General features: G+C 41.6%; 1 protein-coding gene across 1 annotated transcript; it reads left to right on the plus strand.

Moving 5' to 3' along the window:
- Positions 1-349: 349 nt before the first annotated feature.
- TSPAN8 (tetraspanin 8) lies at positions 350-27,629 on the plus strand. The gene is made up of 9 exons (XM_083463769.1): positions 350-697; positions 11,382-11,597; positions 15,452-15,514; positions 18,211-18,339; positions 20,303-20,377; positions 20,461-20,568; positions 23,956-24,081; positions 25,717-25,800; positions 27,388-27,629. Exons 2-9 carry the CDS (start codon positions 11,538-11,540, stop codon positions 27,439-27,441), a joined length of 699 nt encoding a protein of 232 aa, XP_083319895.1. The 5' UTR covers positions 350-697; positions 11,382-11,537; the 3' UTR covers positions 27,442-27,629.

Below are 27,629 nucleotides of genomic sequence, written 5' to 3' on the forward strand. Positions count from 1 at the left end.
TGTTTCAGATCTTCTGTTCTTTAATCTCTACTATTTAATACTCCTTTGGAAAGTTAAAAATACTTTCCTTTATTCATTTCCCTTCGTATTCTTTCAAACCCTTTCTCCTGAAAGGCTTTCAAAGGGAAGCAAAATGAACAACCCCTTAGCTGATTAAAGGAGCAAACTTTTTAAAACGCCGCTGTTGAGAGCTCTTCAACTGAAAGTAAAATTAACATCCAGCATAGTTGTCTGGCAGAACATGAGCTACTCATACGTCATCACACAACTATAAAAAGAGTTTCTCATTTTACATTCATATAAAATTGTGCCAGTTTTATATGAAGAGGCACTATCTTGTCTTCAATCCTATTTAATGTCTGTATGAAGACAGAGCTGTCTGAAGTTATTTGCTCAGTCAGGGATGAGTTGGGCACAATGTGTCCCCAACCTTCCCTAACACCATTTATGCCCTGAATCCAGGACTCAGCCACAGATCTTCCCTGCTGTCTTTACAAGCCGCTGGGATAGGTTTTTAGGATTTGGGGGCAAGGCGGCATTAATCTGCCAGTGACACTCAGCTCTATTTTTCCATAACATATGAATTGGGAAAGGTCATGCAGTTCCTGGACCTGTCCTCAAACGCAGCGGTGAGACAGATGAGGAAAAACAAGCTGACTTGAATTCTGAACCACAGACTGAGGCATGAATCCAGAAGGTATGTATGATCTTCACAATGTTGGGCAATAAACTGAAGCTGTATGTGGAAAAGACAGAGGTGTTATGTGTCCCAAGTCTTCATGTCCAGGAGGTAGGGAGAAGGCCTTCTCCGGATGGGACTGGTCTCATTTTGAAGGATCAGGTCCACAGTTTGGAGGTGCTCCTGGATTCAGTCCTTTCACTGGAGGCTCAAGTGGCTAGGAATGCTCCCCCCCCCCAATTCTGGTTGGTTCACCAGCTACGGTTCCTATTGGAGAAAGATGACTTGGCCACTGAACTCCATGCTCTGGATTCTTGAAGTGTAGATTGGATTATTGTAATGCACTTGAAGATGACTCAAAAACCTGAGTTGGTCCAAAATGCAGCACCCAGATTGCTAGCTGGGGTTCCCATGTAAACATGTAAGCTGTTTTAAAACAGGTACCAGTTCATTTCTGGGCCCATTTCAAGTTAGCATTTAAAGCCTTAAATATACCAGGCCCCAAATATCTGAAAGACTGCCTCCTTCCCTACAGGCCCTCTTGGGTGCTAGGATCAGCCAAGGGGCCTGCTTGGTTGTTTTGCCACCCTCCGATAGAGCATTATCTGTGGTGGCCTGTAAACTGCAGAACTCCCATTTACACAGAGGTACACATGTCACCTTTATTATACACTTTCGCTGGATGCTGAAGATGTACATGGCTGTTGGCACTTGAAGTGTATATTTTTAGGATAGGGACCCACCTTAAATTTTGTAATTGTAAGTTATTTAAATCTGTTATTAATATTATGTTATATTGTGTCTCAGTATTAATATTGAATGAATGAATGAATAATATTTATTGCTAAAAGCTATAAGCCATCACAAATTGACACAAGCCACAATGTATAGAATACAAATCATTGGTTTAAAACTGCACTGCAACAACAGAAGAACAGACACACAAAAATGCAAAAATCACACCTGCGCAAGTTTGTTGTTGTCGTTTAGTCGTGTCCGACTCTTCATGACCCCCACAACTTATACTCCCCATTTTGGTACTTGTCTTGGTGTCTGGCTCTCAACTTACTTGCAGCCAAGGTAAATTTTGCAACCAGTGCAGTAATAGATACATTATTGCCAGCCAGCAAAATAGAGATTTGATCAAGGGGAGGACGGCTGGAAAGAGAATGAAGGATGTAATCAAGGGATTTTTTATTAGGTGATTGTATATATATATATATACAGTATATATAGGGCATCGTAGCAAATAGTGTTGAAGGATTAATATTGTGTTTTAATTGTTGCAACCCAGCCTGGGACCTTGGGGTAAAGGGTGTGTAACAAATCATAACAAAAAGTGCCACATATATATATATATCTTCTTCTTCTTCTTCCTCTCTGGCGATCACTCATAGCTGAGTAAGATTGACTTCCATGAACATAGTCTTAGCAGTGAGTCCATAAGTGACTGTGGAGGCCAATTCTGGATCCAGACATCCTTCCACATAAGATATAATCTTTATATATATAAACACTATATATGACTTACCCCCCCTTTTTTACATGTATTTTACAATTTAGGAGATTATAGTTTCTGGAGTCATGCTTAAATTGGAGGACACCATGTTGTTGAATGTTGCTCCAGATGTGGAGTAGCCTCCGCTTCTCTTTTTTCGTTACCGTGCTTCTCCGCAGTCACCAAATACCTGTTCCATTAGTACCCTTTTTGTGTTTTATTCTGCCATCTACTGCATCTTAGTAGTACTGTGATCTGGCTTTTAAGACTGGAACACTTAAAAAAAAGTTTACTTCCACTGCCATCCAGTCACATCACCCATGATTATAGCCCTTGCAGTCAAACCTTTCGGAGTGGCTGGCAGAGCCTAGAAGCCTGTATGCTAAGAGTGGCAGGGCTTCTGTCCCTTTAAGATAGCTGAGGAAAGGCTTAAGGGCTTCTGTCATAGTGTGAGATAACGGGAGCAAGGCACCTTCTGAATGTTGCCGTCCCTCAGAGCTCTCTGAGGGACAAAAAGCCTACTCTGCCTTGGCATATAAGCTCCCAAGCTCCCATTCTTTCGCAATATGATTATGAAAACAGATGCTTTTAGAAATTGATTGTGACAAGTGCTTATGAAAGGCTGAAGGGCTTGATGTATCTGCATACATTGTAAATGTGACATTTGTGAACTTTCTATGTCCATGATTGACACATGTTTCTCACCATGAGGATGTTTGCAATTGTGCCATATTGATATTGGTTAACTTCTAGACTTCATGGGTTCCTTTGCTTACATTACTTCCCCCCAAGCTCAGATGAGCTGTGTGGAGCCTGACACGAAGGGAAATTACTAATCTATACATGCTCAGAGGCATTTTCTTCATTATTGTGACTTTACATGGCAGGCCTAATGCCAAATATTCAAAACAAGTTTCAGAGCTCCACCCTCATCCAGGAGAGGATATTTGATAATAATTAACAGTTCAGTTCTTGATCTCTTCTTGTCTGCTCTTGTCAGGCATGGCACCAATGCCAAACTGCCTGCCGTTTTAAATCTCCCTGTGTACTACTGAATTATGGGAAATAAAAATGGTGGGTACCTTCCCAGTAGGGAGGGGAAAGAAATTCAATTCACGTTTAAAGGCAGACCTATCTAATTCTGAAACAGAACGCAAACTGAAACAGGGTCATTCTTTGAAATTCTACCGTCTCTGAATTTTGCAATACAGTTTTCCAGCCAGGTTAGATGTACAAAAATGCATATGTTTGTGATAAATGCATATATTACTGAAAATAATATAATAGGATAATATAATAGGTATTATATATGGGAAGACTGCTTGTGAAAATTTGTGTATTTGGCAAAAGGGCACATAAATATAAATATATATGAGGAGATATTAGAACCACAAGGTTGATTAATTTTCATGAGGACTTTAGAAAAAGCAAACTGATGGGGAAATGTGAAGGGATTAGGGGGGGAATGGAACTGAGAGAAACCAAAATTGGACATATTTGCACATCCCTATTTCCCTGTAACAGCTGCTGCTTCCAGATAAGCCAGGGGAAGTGAATAGGCAGATGACTATGTGTGGTTGCGACATGAGGGAACCCACTTTGTCGTGGGGTGCTTGTATCCTTCCGCCATTACCAGTGCTGGTTCTTGAGCACTTTCTTTTTACTTGCATTCACTTTCCACACAACATTTTCCAGATTCTCCTGCCCCTTTCGAAACGCTTCTCTCTGCCTCACACCAAGGTGATTGATGATTCTTCTTTATTTCTGTGTTCTTGCTCCCTCACAGGTTTATTCACCACTTGCAAGAGCCAACTCTTTGTTTAATTCCCCAAGATTAGCACTTTCCAATTCCAATTAGTTTACTTTTTGGAGGCCCGAGGAAGGAATGTGGGCTGCACAGTGTGTGCAGTGCATCTATGGGAGATTTTTTATAGCGATAAAAGTTTTCCATCAAATGCCTCAGCTTTTTACTCTGGCCACAATAGTTTAGCTAAGTGAGAAACACATTTTTCCAGCTGACTTCGTATTATTTTTATTTGTTGTTGCACATACCTAATCAACAGCTCCAGTTGGCAAAGCTCTTCCTGTCATAAATATGGAGACCAGACAAACTAAATAATCAATCATTGACTAAACAAAGTGTGTGTGGCTGGACAGAATGCCATTTATGCACGTTTATTTTGAATGGCAATTATTTCTTTCCCCATTACTCGAACATTCGCAACTTGTGAGGTTTTTCCTTCACTCACCACCCACCTCTGTTTATAAGGTGCTTGCCACTATTTTGCTCCTAGGCCCGACCGCGCTGCTTGCAATTCACAAGTGAGTTAAGATGGAGTAATTTCACTGTGTAGTGACTTAGGGCCAGTTCAGTCCTTTGGGAAACTCATTTTTACATGCATGGTCAAGTATGGACGTAGCCATCACTGTACATACATAGCTCAGTATGATGCTGATAATGCCAAGGCTGACATTTGATCACTGTAAAGGACAGCTGTGAAAGGGATGCGGGTGGCACTGTGGGTTAAACCACAGAGCCTAGGACTTGCCGATCAGAAGGTCAGCAGTTCAAATCCCCGCTACGGGGTGAGCTCCCGTTGTTCGGTCCCTGCTCCTGCCAACCTAGCAGTTCGAAAGCACGTCAAAGTGCAAATAGATAAATAGGTACCGCTCCAGTGGGAAGGTAAATGGCATTTCCGTGCGCTGCTCTGGTTCGCCAGAAGCAGCTTAGTCATGCTGGCCACATGACCCGGAAGCTGTACGCCGGCTCCCTTGGCCAATAAAGCAAGATGAGCACCGTAAACCCAGAGTTGGCCAGGACTGGACTGGTCAGGAGTCCCTTTACCTTTACCTTTAAAGGACAGCTGCATATTCCTGCATGCATATTCCTGCATTGCAGGCAGTTGGACTAGATGATACTCAGGGTCCCGTCCTACTCTACAATTCTGTGAGTTGGGGCACAGGCAGTGTGCCTGTACACCCACATGTCCCATTATTGTGATGCCTGCCCTCGCATCACATACTACTTCATATATATGGTGCATAGTGCAAGAACCAGCTCTTCATGTAACATATAAGACTGCCAGTTTCCCTAAGGTGTGAGCCAGATCCTAGATTATTTATTAGTAACTGCTATTTTTAAGGGGGGACGGGACTCTAAGCAGCTCCAGATTTAAATCCAGTGACTCATTGCTTCCTGAATCAGGCTGATCTGCTGATTTTTCTTGTTATTGTTTCTTGCTGTTATCTCAGCAGCAATATGTCATTGTGCACCTTTGGGAGGACAAAGTGCTGAAGGAACATGGTGGGCATGCCCTCTACAAAGAGCCTCCAGTGTGAGCCTCCAAGGGTCAGTCGGTAGTTTTTGCAGACTTCTCTGTACCCATGAATAATATAATAATAATAATTTATTACTTATACCCCGCCCATCTGGCTGAGTTTCCCCAGCCACTCTGGGCGGCTTTCAATCGAGTGCTTAAAAACAACACAGCATTAAATATTAAAAACTTCCCTAAACAGGGCTGCCTTCAGATGTCTTTTAAAGATTAGATAGCTGCTTATTTCCTTCACATCTGAAGGGAGGGCGTTCCACAGGGTGGGCGCCACTACCGAGAAGGCCCTCTGTCTGGTTCCCTGTAACCTCACTTCTCGCAGTGAGGGAACCACCAGAAGGCCCTCAGCACTGGATCTCAGTGTCACTCTACGCAGACCAGGAAGCTGCACCCATGGCTATTAGTGAAGAGATGAATTATTTTCAGGAATATAAATTGGCTTTGAAAATTGAGCTATAGTTTAAACTGTGGTTGTTACACACCTGATCATTATAACTGACAACTGAATACTGTCCGATCTCTCCCTCAATAAACCACCGAACCTCTCGCCTACTTCCTTCCACAAACAACAATGAAAGGGAGAAGGTGCCTCTGCCTTTACCTATTCCTGCACCTAGCACACTGCTATGGCTGCCAGCCAAGTATCCAGGGTGTTGGCTTTCCAAGTGCTAAAACTTAATTTCTCATCTCTCCTGGGAATCTGTGATAGTCACAGTAGTGAACCTTATTTCCTTATCAGTTCTGTACCAAGTACTGAAGGCCACCCATTCATTATTAAGTTTCTTGAGGTGTGCTTGCAGATAAGATGCAACACCAGTGTTGGTAAAGGCTCTGCAAAACAACAATTGATCAAAATCTCCATGTACAGAAGTGCAGCACCAGAAACAGTCCTCATTATGCCCAGGAAATTCATTAACACTCCTTTCAAACATTCCTAAGATGTGGCTGTGTGTGGTTAAATATCCCTTATGCCTCCCCTAGCATTTCCTTTCATCAAGCTCTCCAGACTAGTAAAACAATGTTGTTGTTTAGTCATGTTTGACTCTTCATGACCCCATGGACCAGAGCACGCCAGGCACTCCTGTCTTCCACTGCCACCCACAGTTTGGTCAAACTCATGCTGGTAGCTTCAAGAACACTGTCCAACCATCTCATCCTCTGCGTCCCCTTCTCCTTGTGCCCTCCATCTTTCCCAACATCAGGGTCTTTTCCAGGGAGTCTTCTCTTCTCATGAGGTGGCCAAAGTATTGGAGCCTCAGCTTCAGGAACTGTCCTTCCAGTGAGCACTCAGGGCTGATTTCCTTAAGAATGGATAGGTTTGATCTTCTTGCAGTCCATGGGACTCTCAAGAGTCTCCTCCAGCACCATAATTCTAAACAAAACCCCTTCTCTTCTGATTCACATGCACTGTGCTATATTAGACTATTTATATATCTCTATTAACAGTGCAAATATTAGAGGACTAATATAGAACAATCTGCTCCATCTTCTGTGCTACAGGCCTTCAAATTTTTGAAGACAGATATCGTGTATGCCTTATTTTTCTCTTCTTCATGCGAAACTCATATATTTCAACCATTTCTCATAAAACGTACTGCCCTAACAACACTATATTTTAATGCAGGGGTAGACAACATGGTGTCCTCTAAGTGTTGTTGAGTTACAACTTCCTTCAGCCCCAACCAGAATGGCTAATGGCCAGAGATGATGAGACCTGTAGACTGGCAACATCCAGGGCACCACACTGACTAATGCTGCTTTAATATTTCTGGGTAACAGGGATGAGCACATTTTATTTCCTTTGCTCATTTCCTATTGCTGTCCTACTTCTACTACTTGTGATGAAAACTTGAATTTTGTCTTGGTATCTGCCTGGCTGGCTACTGTTTGTGAGGGGAAAGAAATAGCTGAGTTGATGGCACTGTTTGTGTGTGGAATGTGTCCATGGGAGGAATTGGGAGGAAATGTTCCCTTTATGGTTTTGTTTACAATAAAAGGTTCAATAAAAATTAATTCTAGTTGCTCTGCTGTTTTGGCAATTGTAGTTAAAATGGTTTTAAAAAGAAAAAAGCATGGAAAATGTGTACAATTTAAATACAGACTTTTCATGTATTCTTTAAAAAGAACAGCACAAAACAGGGCAGAACAGGCCTATGATTGAGTGCCAGGGAGACTGAAATGGGACAGAATTAGGCTATTCAGTATTATTATTATTTATATGCTGCCCTATATCTGGGGGTCTCAGGGCGGTTCACAGAATAAAATCAAGATATAAAACCACAAAATATAAAATAAAACCAAAACAACAACCCAATTAACCCCCACCCCCCAAAAAAACACATTTTAAAAGGGCATAAGATGTAAATCAGATCAACCAAAGGCCTGGTTAAAAAGGAACATTTTTGCCTGGGGCCTGAAGGTGTATAATGAAGGCGCCAGGTGAACCTTCCTGGGAAGAGCATTCCACACATGAGGCATCACTGCTGAGAAGGCCCATTCTCGTGTTGCCACCCTCCAAATCTCTCAAGGAGGGGGTACATGATGGAGGGCCTCAGAAGATGATCTCAGGATCCGGGTAGGTTCATATGGAAAGAGGCAGTCCTTGAGGTATTGCAGTCCTGATCCATTTAAAGCTTTATAGGTCAAAACTAGCACTTTGAATTGAGCCCGGAAACTAATTGGTAGCCAGTGTAGTTGGACTGGGATCAGTGTAATATATTCAAACCATCTTGCTCTGGTGAGCAACCTGGCCACTGAATTCTGCACCTGCCGAAGTTTTTGAACTGTCTCCAGAGGCAGCCCTACGTATAACACATTGCAGTAATCTAACCTTGAGGTTACCAGAGCATAGACAACAGTAGTTAGGCTATCCCTGTCCAGATAGGAGCATAGCTGGGCCACCAGCCAAAGCTGATGGAAGGCACTCTGGGCCACTGAGGCCGCCTGAGCCTCGAGCGACAGCAAGGGATCCAGGAGTACCCCCAAGTTACGAACCTGCTCCTTCAGGGGAAGTGTAACCCCATCAAGAGCAGGCGACCTCCCACCCATCTGGTCTTGGGAATCACCCACTAACAGTGCCTTAGTCCTATCTGGATTGAGCTTTAGTCGGTTGGCAGTACATCCTCAGCCCTTTCTTGGGAAAGTCAAAAAGAAAATGCTCACCAAATCTTTATGAGGTTAGCAGGCTGCCTCCCACCTTTATCTAGTGACTGACTGTACCTATAAGAGACAAAGGAATATGAGTCATATGGGTGGGAAGCCCAGAACAAGGAAGTTCTTAGACTTTGAACATGAACGTTACCTCTATTCAGACACAACTTCCTTACAAAACAAGATCATGACTTTGATTAGTTTTAGCCACTTGGAGTATTCAGTATACCCCATTTTGTTTTCTCAGCTGCATTCGAGAAAGGTGCCCTGTGAAACTTTATCTTCAACACATCACTTACTATTAGATGAGGGCACCTCCACCCCAACCAGGGAGGAATTTATTCAGCCTGCAGTCTCCCTCTTGGAACCGAGTCTACAGGCTGACCCTGTGGCTACAAGATTCTGCCTGCTTTTGTTTTTCTTTGTTTCTTCCTCATTCTTCTCCTTGCACGCATCTTACCTGATGAAAAGTTCTGGAGAACTTGAAAGCTTGCCACATTTTCTGTGAAATTTTGGTTAGCCCTATTTTTTTTTTAATTGCCTAACTGGATGTTGACGTTTTCCCCCCTTACAAACCCACACCTTTGCTTTTTATGTAGCAAGCGTCTTGTGAATAGCTCCTGAGGACAGCAAGGCATGCCGAGTTTTTTTCTTTATTTTAAACAAAAACAATGGGGCTTTACAATAGGGTGTGAAAGTAAATAACTCAACTGAAACTAGCAGAGGATTGGAGTTTTTTTTGGAGTTGAAGGGCGTGGTACCCTCTGTCCCTTATAATAATGGTTACTGTGTCTTTTGTATGACAGTTGAACAGGTTCAGGTTAATCATTTAGCTGAGAGGCTTTGTTTTCTCTGAAAGAGTCAAAGTTGTAGCCTACCTGTAAATGGGTGAGTTCCTCTGTGGCTCACCTTGGAATGCTGTCAGGTTATCCCATAATAATTAGTGAGAAAAGAGAGCAGGCTTTTCCAACATTCTCCATAAAAGCTGAGAAAAGCCAAGCACTAGGAAGATTGCTTCCACCCCTCCTTCCAAAAGCAGACTCATTCCCCAGCCCTCCCTACCAGTCCTCCCATCTCAAGCAATATTGACCTTGCGAAGAATGGACAGGAGTGGAACTGGGAGCAGGAAGGGATCACTTAAAACAGGAGAGACCTGTAAAAACTGGCTTGGACACTCCTGAACATGCTCAGCAGTGTCATTTCCTATTGGGGTGCCCGTACACTACTTTTCTGTGCCCCTTGATTTAATGAATTGGACTGGGGTGTATAATTTTACCTGTAAAAGTAAAATAGAAACAAATCATTTTTTAAAAATGAAAGCACAGTGGTGCCCCGCAAAACGAATGCCTCGCAAGACGAAAAACTCACTAGATGAAAGGGTTTTTCAGTTTTGCGTCACTTCGCTAGACGAATTTCCCTATGGGCTTGCTTCGCAAGACGAAAACGTCTTGCGCTTTTTTCTTAAAGCCGCTTGAAGAGGCACAGTTCCGATGGACCGTGCTTCGCAAGACGAAAAACATCGCAAGATGAGAAGACTCGCGGAACGAATTCTTTTCGTCTTGCGAGGCACCACTGCAGTTCCTTCTGCTTTCTTCAGACTCCCAATAACCACTGGCTGAAGGAAGTGGTTCCCTCTGCACACTAACCTGGGAGTAAGCTCAGCTGAACACAAGCAGGACTTTGGCATCTAAAACATGCAACAATTAGATCAGTTTAAGATTGGTTGAAGCATTGGAGGTGCACTAAATTAGGTGGGGGAGGGTAGAAAAACATGCCCTATATAGTACAAAGATGTATCACTCTGATTAAAGGAACCAAAATTTGATCCCCATGATACAAGCATGAAGTATAACTTTGTAGCCATTTTATATTTCATTATATATCTTCACAACAGCTAAGTGAGAAAGGTTGGACTGAGGGTTGGTGAGTGGTCCAAGGCAGGATGTGAAGGAAAATAGTGATGAGCCTAAAATGTGAAACTGCACATGCTCAGATTATTTTTTGTAGTCCACAAATCTTGTGCCTTAATACGTAAGATACCCTATTTTGTGGTTCCTTATTTCATGTGTTCCTTTTTGGAAGAAAGGGACATTGTTTAAGGATTTGCTCCAGGACCCCTGGCCATCTTAATTTGACGTTAATTTTGGAGGTACTGTATATGAAATAAACAGCCGCAGCAAAAACCTGGTATTCATTCAGAAACAACTCCTACCTTCTTGTGAAAAAAGAAAGTCTTCAAGAGAGTTGAAACCATAAAATGGGAATGAAAAGCATGGGGGCTGTATTCTGCAAACACCTCCAAGTTCTCCCCTTGGAATATTGTTACATATAGATTTTTTTTATGTATCCCATTTCTAAAAGACTGAGCTAATAGTAAATATGGCTTCTATGCCAAAAGGAGGGTAAAAGGGAAAATCTTAAAACTGTTACATGTTCTTTTAAGTTTTTATTTTTCAAAACTGGTCTTAACACACTAGCCCTTTAAAGTTCTGCACTCTGATTTTCCCACCACCACCTTCACCAAGCTCCAATAAATACATTTACTTTTCAGGCGTTGGACTAGTAAGACTATACGTAGCTGTGATGTATGTTGCTGCTGTAAACCGAAAAAACACACACAGGCATTAGAGATAGCTCTGACTGGTGCTTTTTAAAATTGCCTGGTTAATATTTAGCTACAAGATATGCACGGCTTGACTAATTGAACTTCTTTTCTCCTCAGAACTTCCTTTTCTGCTTTCAAAAGTAAGGAAGTGGTCTAGCCGATTACTCAAAGAGCGAGGATCAGAAATAGTTCAACGCGGGGGAACTCTTCTAAGAAGTGCTACTTTTATATAATCACCCTTGATCTTGCTGAATTTTTCTTTAAAATTTAAAAATGGCTGGTGTCAACAGCTGCATGAAGTACTCTATGTTCATCTTCAACTTTTTGTTCTGGGTAAGTCTGAATTGTTCAAAGTGATTATCACGCAAAACAACACGAATTCAAGGGATTCTGAAACAGCAGTTTGTATTTGTAGGTATTTGTAGAACAGCATTATTGCTGATATTTAACAGGTGCTTGCTATCTGGAAACAGTTGGAGACTCTTTCATTTCAACATGCTTTTCTAGCGAGATGTAAAGGTGTTCATTTTGTATTGTTTTTAAATCTATCCTTTGGCAGTGCTTTAAAAACTATTACTGTATGTTTCTATTGTATGTTAGTAGATTGCATTGAGACTCATGTGAAAGGCAATTCATTAATTAGTTTAGTGTTGTTGTTTTTTTAAAAAATATGTTTGTAAATCACCTTGAGATACACGTGAAAGGCAATTCATAACTTTTAAAAAACCACATTGGGTGGGGAGTAGGGTGAAATTCCAAGGGCAAGTTCAGAACCCAGGCCTTTCTAATGCCCCCTAAATTAATGTGACCAAAATGACTTATATTTCAGTAGTTTGGTATAGCTGAAGCACATGGGTTGGACAGCACATTAAAAGGATGTTGGGAAAAGAAAGGCATTATTTTAATGCTGCTAATAATACACTGACCACCCATTGGGTACCTGCATGCAGTCAGCCATCTGCCACCAACCCAAAGGAGCGTGAAACTTCTGTCTCTCCTGATATTTCTAGATGATTAGTGCTCAGATTTCTGAAGATCTTGACCAAAATTAGGACTAATTGTAATAGTGGCTTGGGAATGGAAAGGCACAGAGTTGAAACTTCAGTATTTTGTATGTCTATTGCATGGGCATAGCCAGGATTTATATAGGGGGGGGCAGGCTTTATGTTAGGGGAGGGCAGAACCTCAGGTGGTTAAGTATTTTTATTGATGGGGGGGGGGGCAATTGCCCCCTTGGCAACGCCCATGGTCTATTGACTGGTGCCATAGCTGTCAACGTTTCCCCTTTTTAAAGGGAAATTCCCTTATTCCGAATAGGATTCCTCGCAAGAAAAGGGAAAAGTTGACAGCTATGACTGGTGCATACTGGAAAAACCCATAATGTCTTCCTCAGAATCAATTACTTCCTCATGCTTTTCAAGTTACTTCAGTGAGAGAATGCAAATGCATTTATTCATGACATCCCCGGATGACTTTGTGAACTGAAACCCTTCAGGTCAGAGCTGTTACTTGTATGAACTTTTGGGAGTAAATCCCATTCCCAAATTCTTAGCAAGACATATTGCAATACGTACCCAGTCACAAAAATCATTTAGAGATATTCCTATGTCTAAAACATTTATCATGTAACTTCCTCCTCAGATTGAAACTATAATGTTTTGTTTTATTTTGACCTAAGCCCTCACTTTCAATGCACATAATCCTTCATCCTTCTTCTCTCTCTCTCTCCCTCCCTCTCCCCCTTCTCTCTCTCTGCCTGCTTATATCTGTTTTAGTCATGGCCTACTCGCTTTCCATCTATAACATTTCCAAAATTCATCCTTTTAAATCTATTAACTATACTGATTCTCAGCGCCGGCCCACCCATGAGGCAGGGTGAACCAGCCGCCTCAGGCAACACCCCCACACGTGCCCCACCACTTCATATTGCCACCACACAACCTAGGTAAGGGATGTGGTGGCGGCAGGGCAGGGCAAAACAGGATGCATCCCCCCTACTGATTGTCATACAGACCTGCTTTCTAGTATATGCAATGTTTGTTGATCGTCCTTCTTGCCTTTCAGCGGAAACTTATATCTATTTTCTTCTACCTTTAATATTTTCTTCACACTCATTGTTTCCCCACTTACAGTTGTGGAGAAGACCTGTAGCTTTGCATGCGGAAGGTCCCAGGTTCAAGCCCTAGCACCTATATGAATAGTAAATAAAAGAAAAGCTTGACTGGGGGACAAAAGACTGTAGCTTGCATTTTCCCTTCAGCTTTGTCGTTTCCGCTTTTTCTAGACACATGTCATTCCATCATCCTGCAGCACTAGCCTCTTGCTTCTGCTACCCACAAGAACCAGAGGCTTAGGCAAGTTGTGCATTTAGGCCCCTGTCTGTGTGGTGGGTATGGGGCCTACTACAGATCACTTGGCCAGGACACACACACACACACACACACACACACACACAGAGAGAGAGAGAGAGAGAGAGAGAGAGAGAGAGAGAGAGAGAGATGGCAGGAGGTCCATGCACACCTTATACTTCTAATCCATCTTGAACTCTGTTATGCTCATGGGCAGGTTAGCAATATATTAAATAAAGACAGCCACAGCCTTTCCACTATGTGATAAGGCAACAGCCGCTGTGTTCTCAGCTGCAGAGAATTTTAATAGAACCCGATGAATGGTATCTGTTGATCAGCCATTGAAACAACTGCACAGACTGGGGTTTCTGGTTGGCCTGCACTTAAGCACAGTTAATGATCCGGTCCTGCTTGTGGAAATCTGCCCTTGAGCTGCCTGCATATTGTAAGTTGTCAAAGCATGAGGATACCTCTAGAAGTATAGAATTTATCTACCATATGACCTCTCACTCACTCACTCACTCACTCACTCAAACCCACACACCCTGCAGTCTTTAAACCATATCTGCACACGCCAAGATTTTGTGCAGCCCCTCTGTAAAAGTGGGTGGAGCAACAGCTATGGCTTGTACCTGTGTATTCTAGGCTGCATTCTAGCCACACAAAAGCCAGAGGTTTCCACACATATACACAAACTCTAACCAGACAGGCAAGAGGCACTGGACAGTTCAGAATCATATTCTATCCAGATGAAAGCACCTGAGGATAACATGGAACAGGACTGGATAGGGCTGTGGCCTCAGGGGGAGTCCTGAGTGCTAAACAGAGATGCCAAGGATCAGTGCTGGAACCCATGCCACACATAGCTGAGTGTTTTTCTCCACCTGCTGTATGTAAATAAATAGTTATTGGTGGGGAGTGACCGTGAGATGGAAGAGAAGCGGTGTGCTGATGGGCAGCACAGTGGAGTAGCCATGCAGTCGGGTGGCAGTGGTCTCCCAACAGCAGTGTTGCTGCCACTTACTGGGATGGTGCAAATTTGGGACTGTGGGCAAACTGTTGGGAGCACTAGTTTTGCACCTCTCTGCTGTCCTGCCCCATACCAGACCATCACGGTAAGCGACAGTAACACTGCTGTTGGGAGAGGGGCCATTAAGTCCTACCCCATCACCCTGGTTGCATCTATGCATGTGCTCTAAGCCCAGAGGAAGATGTTAACTGGACACCTGGGAGAGGGCTGAAACCTGGGAAACTTGACTCTCTGTGTGTTCATGGTCCATGTGGACAGATTTTTTACCAAATCATCCTCTAAGGAGCCAGTGTGGTGTAGTGGTTAAGAGCAGTAGGCTTGTAATCTGGTGAACCAGGTTTGCGTCCCTGCTCTTCTACATGCAGCTGCTGGGTGACCTTGGGCTAGTCACACTTCTTCTCAGCCCCACTCACCTCACAGAGTGTTTGTTGTGGGGGAGGAAGGGAAAGGAGATTGTTAGCCACTTTGAGACTCCTTCGGGTAGTGATAAAGCGGGATATCAAATCCAAACTACTACTACTACTACTACTACTACTCTTCTTCTTCTTCTTCTTCTTCTTCTTCTTCTTCTTCTTCTTCTTCTTCTTCTTCTTCTTCTTCTTCTTCCTCTTCCTCTCTAAAGGAAAATTAGGAGCAAAACACCAGCCAGGGACAGTTCCTGGCAAACAGAGACTGGAGAGCTGGAACACATGATATTATTATATCTACTCCATGTGATTGTATGTACTGAACTTGCAAGCAGGCATCTGTTGAAAAGTGATTGTTTTACATTCTGTCTACACTGCTGATCAATGTCTTTCCATAAACAGATGTGTGGATGTGCTATTCTGGCAGCCTCTATTTACATGCGTGTGAACAAAGATGCTCAAGAAGTAAGTTTGTTTTTCACCATATTATTTATCCTTATTTTTCTATATTATTTCTCCATGATTTGTTGATCCCAAAATGGTCTGGGCATCCAGTCTTGTGCTTTCCAAGAAATAATGGGTGTTTTTTTTTATAAAAAAATCATTTTTTAAATTTTAGAAATATAATTTTAGAAATCCATAATTTGCCTTGACCTTCTTTTGATTCAAGACACATTTGAGAAAGAGGAAAGCTTGGTTCCATGTGATGGGCTCCTAAGAAGAGAAACATCCTTCATTTAAAGTGTGGGCCTTATCTCAGCTACCCACTGCTTCAAAAATATATTTCATTCTTAGAAACATAATGAAAAACATCATTCAATTGATTTTTTGGGTGTGGGAGATGGGGATGTAAGTAGTACCACTATGTTCATTGGGATTTACTCTCAAACAACTGTGCATAGGATTGCAGGTTTAAACTCTTGAATAATCCAGAGATGCACTCGAGTTGTATTAATTTGAATGCTCTTTTGAAGAGAGAGAGAAAAAAGAGGTGTGCTGAAGACATTTTATTTATGTGATCAGGGACAAGATACCTGATTTCCACTTTAAACATAATATAAGGAATGCAGATGAGTATATGAATACATGCTACATTTTAAGTAATATACATATACATTTTAAGCCAAATCCAATAATAATAATAATAATAATAATAATAATAATAATAATAATAATAATAATAATATATTTATTATTTATACCCCACCCATCAGGCTGGGTTTCCCCAGCCACTCTGGGCAGCTCCCAACAGAATATTAAAAACACGATAAAACATAAAACATTAAAAACTTCCCTAAACAGGGCTATGACTGGCCTGCTGCTGGAGTCAATGCAGTCAATCCAATTATTATTATTATTATTATTATTATTATTATTATTATTAATACCCCACCTATCTGGCTGTGTTTCCCCAGCCACTCAGGGCAGCTCCCAACAGAATATTAAAAACACGATAAAACATCATTCCAAACTTCCCTAAACAGGACTATGACTGGCCTGCTGCTGGAGTCCCATTAGCAGGGATAATGCAGTCATCTTCTCCTCTAAAAAGCTGCCCATCCTCCAACACCATCACCTGAAACCTTTCTTTGGGTGCCTCCACTAACTGAAGTGACTGGAGAGGCAATCCTGGAAGTAGAGTTGCAACTATAGTGATACCATCATGAGCACCAATCACCTTGCGCAATAAAAAAAGGATATTTGGAGGTGCCTGAATTCCGCACAGTTGTCCCTATATTTATTTACATCAGAACATTTCTACGCTGCTTGATTGTAAAAAAAACCCCAAAAAGCCCCTCAAAGCTGTTTCCAAAAAGAATAATAAAACAATAATAATGTCACTGAAAGCAGCTTTTTATAAATAATTAAAATCAACGATGAGCTAAAAATAGATTAAAATACACATCGAAATACCTGGGTAGGCATATGTTGTCTAAACAAAAATGTTTTTAGCAGCTGCCAGAAAGAATACAGTGATATCAATGGGCAGGGAGTTCCAGTGTGTGGGCTCTGCTGCACTAAAAAATTAATTTCTTACAAAAGCAGAATGAGTATTATGTGGTCTCTGTAACAGTGCCCATATGGAGCAAGGTGGCCTCGCAGGTAGACTGGTCCCAAGTTGTTAAGGATTTTATAAACTGATAGTAATAATTTGAATGTGACCTGCTAGCAAATGGGCAACCAGTGCAGGCCTCTGATCAGTGGTGTCGTATGCTGACAGGTTCTCACTCCTGTCAGCAATCGGGCTGCAGGGATCTTCACTAACTTCAGCTTCCAGATCGAGAGAAGCCCCGCATTTGTATTCAGGCACACGTCTTGCAGTGGGAGACCCAGCAAAGGCAGAGTCTACAATCCCCCACACATACACACATGTACATTCATAGGCTCTGTTCAACCTTCCACGGAATGTATGGAAGTCAGGCATGCAATGAGCAAGCACCTTCCTATTCCCCATTAGCCATGTGTACATATCGAGGGATATGCCATTTGAAGGGGCCTTTGAAGCCAATAGGGCTGTGCAAAATGCTTCCACGCCCCCTGTGCTGCTTTGTGCCCCTTCTCCACTCATACCTGAGCAACGCAAAACAGTGCATTGTAGCAGTTAAGAAAGGTAAAGGGACCCCTGACCATTAGGTCCAGTCATGACCGACTCTGGGGTTGCGGCTCTTATCTCGCTTTATTGGCCAAGGGAGCCAGCGTTTGTCCACAGGCAGCTTCTGGGTCATGTGGCCAGCATGACTAAGCTGCTTCTGGCGAACCAGAGCAGCGCATGGAAACGCCATTTACCTTCCCGCTGGAGCGGTACCTATTTATCTACTTGCACTTTGAGGTGCTTTCGAACTGCTAGGTTGGCAGAAGCTGGGACCGGAGCTCACCCCGTCGTGGGGAATCGAACCGCCGACCTTCTGATCGGAAAGTCCTAGGCTCTTTTGTTCTGCCCTAAATTGCCCTAAATTGCAACACTCCTGCAGTGCCCTTTGGGTATTTGGGTGTAAGAGATAGGCTGTGGCTCAACTCATGAAATAGCACTGGTGCAAATGCCTTTTCCCACTGATCCCATCCACAGTAGACTAGAGGAAAGAGTTGTTGATTACCTTTCACATTGCTTTTGAAGAAGAATGTCCTTTCTCTGTTTACCATATTTGCTTCTGTCTACACAGTCATTCAACAAAGGCAGTGGCATGTTTGCCGGGATTGACCTCCTCATTGCTGTGGGCGCTATCATCATGGTGATGGGTTTCCTCGGCTGCTGTGGTGCCATGAAAGAAAGCCAGTGCATGCTCCTCCTGGTAAGAGATTCAATAACGGGAACTTCAACACTAGCCTCTCCACACCAATGTTTACATTGATGTGCTCACTTCTTGTCTCCTTTCTTTGTCTGTGATTTGGAGCATTCTACAGTGGAACTTTGGTTTTCGAACGTAATCTGTTCTGGACTTCAGAAATGTTCGAAAACTGAGGTGCAAAGGGTGGCCTGCAAGTTTACAGAGAAATTTGAGAAAAAACATAGTGGTACCTCAGCAGAAGCCGTTCGACTGTTGAGGCATGTTCGAAAACGGAAGCATTTCCTTCCTGGTTTTTGGCGTTTGAGTTCCGAAACGTTCGTCAGTGGAGATGTTTGAAAACTGAGGTACCACTGTATATTCAATGAAATGATTTAGTGTTTCTAAAAAGTTCCAAAGCAACAGGCAAGAATTCTCTTCTTTGCATCTGTGGACTATGAAGGAAACATGAGACAGAAGGATACAGTAAGGGAATTTGACTCGGATTATTATTGTTATTAATTTAATTTAATTATCATCATTTCTTTATATAGCACCATCAGCACACATGACTCTATACAATTAAAACACAAAATTATACCCCAAGAGACGTACAATCTAAAACAACAGATATACACAATACAATAAAAATATATAGTTTAGCATGCATAATTCCCAAGCCATTACATTAGGGATAATGTATAAAGAGTACCTCTTGCATCAATAAAAGGCTGGGAAGTTTTTACATTTCTGAAGCCCTGTTTAGAAGTGTTTACATAGAGGCGATGAATCTGGGTCACACCCAATGACTCCACCACTCCTGATTATCACACTTTCAAGGGCCCAGTTTGGACACAGCCAGAGCATACAGTACACAACTTGAAAGCACACACAGCCTGTTGTCAGCCTCCTCTGGAGTAAAACTATGGGAGCCAGTTGCATGTCATCTACTCCTCCCTTCTGAACTGAATTCTTGTCAGAATCCTTGGAGTGCAGCAAGACCAGTACCAGAAACTTGGTTGGTTAATTTTTGTTTTGCTTCAGTATTTATGTACTTAAGCCTAGGTGGGTGGTTGTTGTTGTTTTGTAATACTGAATTTATTCTGTTTGACTTTTTTTTGCTTTTTGACACTTTTGAATTTACTGACATGTTCTGTGTTCCATTCATGTGTCTTTCCATTGTTCTGTATTTGGATGTTTTTGAATGTTTCCTGTAAGCTGCTTTGGGCACAGCTCATTATGGGGGAAAGCAACATATAAGTTAACTCAACCCATCAATCAATCAATCAATCAATCAATCAATCAATCAGTGTCAGGCCATACCTCCATTTTTCTAGAGTATGGATTCCACATATGGGAGCCTATGCATGTAGGTGCTGTGTAAATGAATGATGACTGGAGTCAACATGAAGTAACACCAGTCTTCTCTTAATGCTTTCATTTCTACACATTTGAACACATGAACAAGTCTGGTGACAAGTACGGAATCAGCAGTGGTGTTTATTCTGGAGGGTGCATCATGATAACACTCAAAATGGTAGACCAAGATCTATGTGCCATTTTATTTATGTTAAAGGCTTGTATCTCACTTGCTCACCCCCCCCCCCACAAATGACTGACAACAGTAAACTATACATAAGGAAAAGGAGAACTGCAAAAGGAACAATGACAAAATTTGGAATAGCTTAGCCAATTGTAAAATGGAGCCTACAAGCAACTAACAAATAATTTTTTAAAAAAAATTACATTTGCATCTCAGTTTAAAATATGACATACAATGGCCAGATTAACAGAAACCTACTTTACCCTGACATGACCCAGAAAAACTGTCTGCGGACAAACGTTGGCTCCCTTGGTCAGTAAAGCGAGATGAGTGCCAGAATCCCAGAGTCGTTCGCGACTTGACTTAACTGTCAGGGGTCCTTTACCTTGACCTTTACCCTGCTTTTAGATAATTAATTGTTCTCTTTTTTGTTTCTCCCCTCAACAGTTTTTCATTGGACTACTAATAATCCTGCTTCTTCAAATCGTAGCTGGTATTTTGGGAGGAGTGTATAAATCTAAGGTACCACATTTTTTTAGTCATGCTTAATTGTTTCTAAGAAAATATATCAAATATGCTGATTGATATTGCATTCCTTTTTGTAGGTGGAAGAAGTTGTTAACAAGACCTTAACTGAGGAGGTTCAAATGTTGCAGGATACTACAGGCAATAATCAAGACTTCCAGGCTGGTTTTCACAAATTTGAGCAAGCGGTAAATGATATTACTGATTTATTTGAGATAAAGGCAAATGAGGAGGTTTTTTGTTTTTTTTTTTACTGTTACAAGAATAGTGATAGCAAGAAACTGGAAAAAGAACACAACCCCTACTCTTTGTGAATAGATTGAAAAAGGTTGGTCTGTTGTGGCAATAGTCATATTAACTTATTTCGGAATACAAGTAAACCAACCCGATAAATCTAACCCGATAAGTGTAAATGCAGCCATATGCTATTTTTAATTAATTGCGATGTTATATATTTAAACTTTAAAGATAAAATAAAAACAAACATGATATTAACATTTTTTTAAAATAAATGCTAAAAGCTGAAATTCTTACTCATTGGTGCTTGGACTCAAGATATGTCTAGACCCTTAATTCTTGGGGAACCAAGCTGTTTAATGGGTAAATCTATGTTAGTTACAAGCCTTGGATCTGAAACCTGGACCAGTTTCATGCATTAAGTCAGACCACTTCTACACTGTGGCTATTTTGTAGGTGGGAATCAGTCATGTGTCAGCACATTCAGATTGTAAAATTAAAGTGGATTTGGTGCACAAGAAGCCTGCTTCCTAAATAAGTAAATTAATCAAACTTTTTGTGATAATCAAAGTGATGGGGGAAAGGCAATGGATAGAGTAGAGTAATACTCACTTGTTGTGCGTATAACCTCCCCGCAAACAAATCAGAAGGAATGCTTGATAAACAGCCAACCTTGTATCTCCTGTTCACAAACTTTGTGCAAACGAATTAGGATAAATGTTCAGTAAACCTGAGTGTGTTTGGGCCTTTAGAAATCTCACTCATTCTTACTCTCACCCAAGGCCAGTTCAAAGCTGGAAGGTGGCTAAGAGAGGGGCGTCTACTGAGTGACTGGCTCAAGAGGCAAGTGGCCAGGAGACACCCATTGCTCCTTGTGGCTTCAAGGTGCCTATCATAAGAGAGACATGGGTTTCTCACATTAGAGAACTGAATGCAGCAAATACATAGGCTTTGAAACTATCACAGTGTCTTTGTAAGAACTTATGGCAAGCATCTGTTTCAGCTTATGCCGGGATGACTGTTCCTCTTCTTGTTTATGTGGTGCCTGAGACTTCTCAGTTTTGCTTTCTGCTGAAGGAACCAACTTTCTACTGAACAAAACTATGAAAGAAGGGGGACTAGAGTGGAAGAATGTAGAGTTACAGAATGCAGACTCTTAACCTCATTTAGTTAAACGGTTTCCTCCACTGCTGGCTGGTATCCCTTCTACTTCAAAGAAAATGGCAATGGTATTATTTCATAATGGTATTTCCTAATGGCCACGTTTGGATGATAATATTTTGGTTTAATAAGCCAAGATATCAGCGATACTTCAGGGTGCGCACACAGCCCCTTCTCTCTTCTCTTTGCACAAACAAGTAAATCAATCGGAAGCCTTCCGTTAATTAGTTTCCCTTTTCATCTGAACTAGGAAACTATGGTCAATGGCTTCAAAACAAGGAAGGATAGTAAGCCAATGTCAAACCAATATGGAAATGTTGGGAATAAGCCATCCTAATCTAGTAATAAGAGTTTTGTTCCTAAAGCAGTAGCTACACTGGAGTTGAAAAGAAATGATTACCTCTTAGTTGCCCTCTACTTCTTAATCAGTCGCCAGTGTATGAAATTATAAGGAGCTGCCTTCAGACATTCCCTAGAAATAGGGCTACATCTAGGAAAGTCATCTCCTTAGTACAAGGACTTCTGCTTGAACAATGATATTTCCTTTTCCTCTTCTCTCCCTATGTGCCCTCCCAAATACTCCAGGAGTTTCCCTAATCCTCCAGATTTTAAAGCAAAGGATGGATCGCAACCTGTCATGTATAATCTAGTTGAGACTCCTGCATTACAGGGAGTTGGACTAGATTACCCTCGGGGTCACTTTATAATTATATGATTCTATGGTTCAGTTTTTGGAGAGGTGCATGCAGAGAAAAGAGTGGGAGGAAGTTCTGTTGCACAGGTGGAGGGCTCTGCTAGATACGACCCATAGTTTATAAAAAATATAGTTGGGGAGAGAAATTTGCTTCAGCCTAATTTGCACTTCCCCAAACAATACCCAAACAAAAGCACACCTTTCCTGCAAAATTCACGGTTCTCCAAATTTTGTCATACAGTTGTACAGCCAAAAAATGTATACAAGCTACATATACTGTGGGAAGGTGTGCATGAAAATTCATATATAAGTAGAAGAAAACAAACAAAAGCACATAATGTTAGGAAAAAAATGTTTTGCAAATGTGTATAGTTGCATGCATTAGATTTTATTGACCAACTAAATACAGGTTATAGCCAAAAACAAACAAACAAACAACAAACAAACACAAAAAGCAGACAGGTCTCAGAAACATATTAAAACAAACACGATTAAAGCATTATTTACACACATCACAGATATACACAAATGATTGGAAATGGTGGAAAACTCAGGGAGCAAGGCAGGACTCTTGGGTTTTCCTAAGTTGAGAACTTTTATCGCAAACTTTGCTGGGTTGCACTGAAAGGCTGGTGAATTTTCATGAGGACTTAAAAAGAAAAGTTTGTTTGAACATGTCATGAACTGAGCTAAAGACTGGAAAAATTAGAAAATGACAGAAGATTAAATTGGCAGATTCACCCATCCCTACATAAACACCCCATTAAATTGACTACAACAGCTGTGAGCCTTGATTCTTGTAAAGAGTGGCACCAGCTGATTTTTTAAAATAAAGTTCAAAGTCAAAACCTTTCTCTCCTCGTGAAAAGTGGACATTTGGATAAAATGGGAACAAAATTCTAAAAGAAATCTGCTTTAGTTTTGATAACTGAAAGAAAAATGTGATTTCTCTGGATCACACATATCTTATAAAAGGATAGTTAGTATTCTGAGAAAGTTGCTTTTCTTGAGAATGTCTGTTTATTTGTTGCACTTAGTCCTCCCTGCTTCCCATTGATTTTTGGTGAGTATCATTTAACTGCAACAGCAAGAAGAAGAGCCATTCAACGTGGTACCATTATTACTGTTTCTCCTTTCCCCCCATATGCAAGTTTAGTCACATGGTTTGCTTTTTTAAAAAGTTCTCTGAGATCTCGACACACGGCATTTATCGGTAGTGGCACCCGCCCTGTGGAACGCCCTCCCACAAGATGTCAAAGAGAAAAACAACTACCAGACTTTTAGAAGACACCTGAAGGCATCCCTGTTTAGGGAAGCTTTTAATGTTTAATAGACTATTGTATTTTAATACTCTGTTGGAAGCTGCCCAGAGTGGCTGGGGAAAAAATTTATTTATTTATTTATCTATCTATCTATCCATCCATCCATCCATTCATCCTAGTTAGGAATTCTCATTGTCTCTTTATTTTCTCCTCTCCTATAGAACAAATGCTGTGGTTTGCTTAAGGGAGAGAGTGACTGGGGAAAGGCACAGTCCGTATATAATGGCTGTCAATGTGATACTAAAGACATAGGGACATCAGTTTGCAAAGGAGATAAGTATACAACGGTAAGAAGAATGAAAACGTGTTTCATAATTTTCCTTTGAGGGTTATTGTTGTTTGGACGGCTTGAATATTCATGGCGACATGGCAAATTACATATTGGTAACGGGTTGCTCTATTACTTGCCTCAAACACTTGTCACCTCTTACCTCGAAATGTGAAAACTCATGTTTCTGTTGCCTTTCTTGACTCGAAGAAAATGTGTGTGCAATGGTGGGGAAGGCTGGCGCGGCTGCGTTTGAGCAGCAAGCCACGCCCCCCCGAGCTTCCCTGTTGGGTGCCCAACTGGGGAGGGGCATGGCGCCAGCCCTGGAGTTGAAGCAGGGGGCAGAGCGCCCCCTGCATGACGCAGGAATCGTCTCCCGCTCACAATCCCTTCCCTCCTGGGAGTAGGAAAGGCTTAAACATACAGTACTGTAGCATCTCCCCTGTACTATAGCACACAGCGTGCTATCCAGAACCTGATGCGTTAATGGAGGGCTGAGAAGATGAACAAAGTCTGCAAAAAATTGAGAATGAAAATGCCACAAGCTATTTAAAGTTCTAAGTTGTACATGCCTTCACATTCATTGTCACTATGGACAGTTTTCAACAAATGTGATGTGTTTGTTGCATTTTGCTTGTATCCTGCATTTCTTCATTGATGGGATTCCCAATACCTCCTTTTCTGAATGTTGAGAACTGCAAAATCACAGTTATAAACTCAGGTACTTTCCCTGGAATGAAGGTCGCCGAAGACTTCTGGCATTTCTGTGATGTATGGTCTATTTACACACGTGAATGTATACGTGTGTCCGTATGGGCTCAGTATGAAGTTTCACTGCATTAACTTGAACAGATATTGGTTCCATACTCCTCAATCATCCTGATTTGAGTGGGACATCACAGAGTTACAGAAGCCATCCTGGCTTCTGATTGGATCCTGGAATGTCCCATTTTTTGGTCCGGTGCTCTGACATGAGTCAGCTGGGTCATGCCAGAACGCTGGATCAAAAGATGCTTTTTTGTGGTCTCAAACTCTTCTGCACATCAGCTGGCTCCCATGAGAGTTTGGGACCAAAAAACAAGTGTTCTGATTTTGATCAGTGGGATATTGGAGGGTATGACAGCATGAGTTTCACAGAGAAGTGCATCAGACCTCTCTGGGTCCCGTCTCCCCCGGCCCTGCCAGCTTCCTAGAGGAGGAAAGCAGAACCTAGCTGAGTCACCTCCATCAACACATATGCATTCCCAACACCTGTTTGGAGATTATATACATATAATAGCCAGAGAATGCAGAAAATTCACATTAGATATGCATATTCCTCAAGGCCTGTTGGAAATTGTGTATATATAGTTCCCTCTTCCTGGAAGGATTATGTTCACTTTCTCCATAAGGCCCGATGAATGTGCACAGGGGTAGCTTGTTTTGCATATTAACCATTCAATTAAGATTAAACTTGCATATATGTTTTAAGACAATAGACATTTGTTGTGCACTGTTTTGCCTTTCTGGTGCCAAGCCGCAAATGGCTTATATTTGGCACAAGATGGGAGATTCCACTAGTTCGGTTCATTCCCATTAAGTGTTCATGTTAGAAGCCTATGAATTACTAGTGAACATTTCACTTGCATTAATTTTTCTCTCTTTTATCTTTCAGCCTTGCAGAGAAGTAATAATGGAGTTCTTCAAGAATAACATGGTCATCGTTATGGGGATAGCATTTGGGCTGGCATTCATTGAGGTAGATCTACAGCTATTCTTGCTCTTTCTGTCTCACTCTTTCTCCAAGGAGCTCTGGGGAAATGTCCCACTTTTGTGCAGCACCTTAGGCTGGCTAAAAAGCCCTAGAATGGCATTTATGTAAATGTGTGTGGGTTTAAAATGAGGAGAGGCATCCTGGTGCATGCTGCCTCCACTTCCAACCTTTGACCTGAAGAAGACTCGTCTGGGAGAGAAGGAGCCAAAGAACAGTTTTGTCTCAGCTAGAGATGAACCAATCTGCTGATTTCAGTTTCTCCCACTTAGTATTTCCTGCCCACCTTAAACACAGTTTACCACATTTCTGCATCAGTTTGTATTTTTGCCATTCCTGACTGGTGCGAATTGGTGGCCCTTGATCTGTGAATTCCACCAGCGTCAGCAGCCACAACAGATGGTCTTCTTTTGGATAAGTGACCTTGCTGTCTCATGGAGCCACACAGAGTGGTTTAATCTGGCCACTATGCAACACATGGTGCCCAGCAGTATCCACCCTTAGCCCAGATGTGGTCCTGTGTATGTCGTGAGCCCATGGCCATCTCCCCCTTTGTCAGTATCCCAACACTGCTGCAAATCGGCTGTATTGTCACTTAAACCACTGCTACTAAATTTCATCTGAAGCTGGAAGGAGCCGTGAAATGTAATAAAATAAACGGCTGTTAATAAAAAGGAATAACAAATGTTTAACAAAATGAGCTGATGACAAATCATGTGATAATTGTGTGGTAATTAATGATGTGGGAAATATGTGGGCTGGGAGGTGAGGAATTACACGGCTGCCCTTTTGCTTCGCTACTAGAGGAGTCAGACACGCAGCCTTTTTCTTACTAGCTAGGTTTGAAAAAGAATTACAGGTTTCTAATTAAAACTGATCCTGAGATTACCCTTTATCCATATCCGTGCTGAACCTGAAAGTGTGTTTCTTAAAGGGAAATAGTATGTTCCATTTTTTAAAAAGTCTGTTTTGTACATTTGTATTTGCTGAATGGCTTTCATAAGAAGTAAGGGGACCCCCTGGAATGGTACAGAGAATGGTGAAGAGGGATGCATTAGGTAAGGGGGTGATCTGCTAAAATTGAGTGCCCCCATCCTGCCTCAGTGTGAGAGCTTTCCTCTACGGCAAAGTCACTATTAAGCAAGTCATTAGAATAACATTGTGATTCATTTCTGATGAACTGAAGGGCTTCATTCTGGGACGGTTTTCTCTGAGAGAGAAGTAGTATGAAAAACCTTTATTAGCTACTATGAGATTTGATTCCCTCCCCACGTTACAGCAGAAAACAGCAGTACAAATTCCATAGAAGGCAATGTCTTCACCCATTAAAGCAATCCATCTTTCAGAATAAATTTAAGTTTCCCATAGTGTGGTATATATGGGTTTAATTAAAATCCCACTATTCTCGAGTCATACTTCTAAAAATTACTTTGGAAATGGTCTTCAGCATAGCACATTTCATCTGTATGTAAATCCAAGAAATTTGCAAACAAAATGTTCTTGCTGCGCATTTGCCTGTATGTGGGGGATATTCTGAAGCTGCCAAATCATACCATAAACATCTTTCTTTTCCAGGTTCTTGGTCTGGTGTTTTCAATGAGCCTTTACTGCCAAATCCAGAGAAAATGAAACCATGGAAGTGTCAGAAATATGCCACTAGCCAAATGAGAAACCTTTGTAGATTGAGAGATGGATGTTTGGTTTGGCACCCACAAATAAATGCCAGAAGCAGCTGTGATGATAACAGCCGAAGCACCAATGGATAAATACTCTTCATGACTTATGAAATAAAATCTGTTTAAAATTAGAGAAACTAA

Source organism: Podarcis liolepis, assembly GCF_965112155.1.
Source record: "Podarcis liolepis genome assembly, chromosome: 10".
Taxonomy (NCBI): domain Eukaryota; kingdom Metazoa; phylum Chordata; class Lepidosauria; order Squamata; family Lacertidae; genus Podarcis; species Podarcis liolepis.

What these genes read in the sequence shown, in the direction of transcription:
- TSPAN8 (XM_083463769.1), top strand. Translation starts at nt 11,538, where the DNA reads ATGGCTGGTGTCAACAGCTGCATGAAGTACTCTATGTTCATCTTCAAC. An exon ending in GCCAGTGCATGCTCCTCCTG is followed by an intron (nt 18,340 to 20,302) that starts GTAAGAGATTCA and finishes TCCCCTCAACAG; the next exon opens with TTTTTCATTGGACTACTAAT. An exon ending in TTGGGCTGGCATTCATTGAG is followed by an intron (nt 25,801 to 27,387) that starts GTAGATCTACAG and finishes TTTCTTTTCCAG; the next exon opens with GTTCTTGGTCTGGTGTTTTC.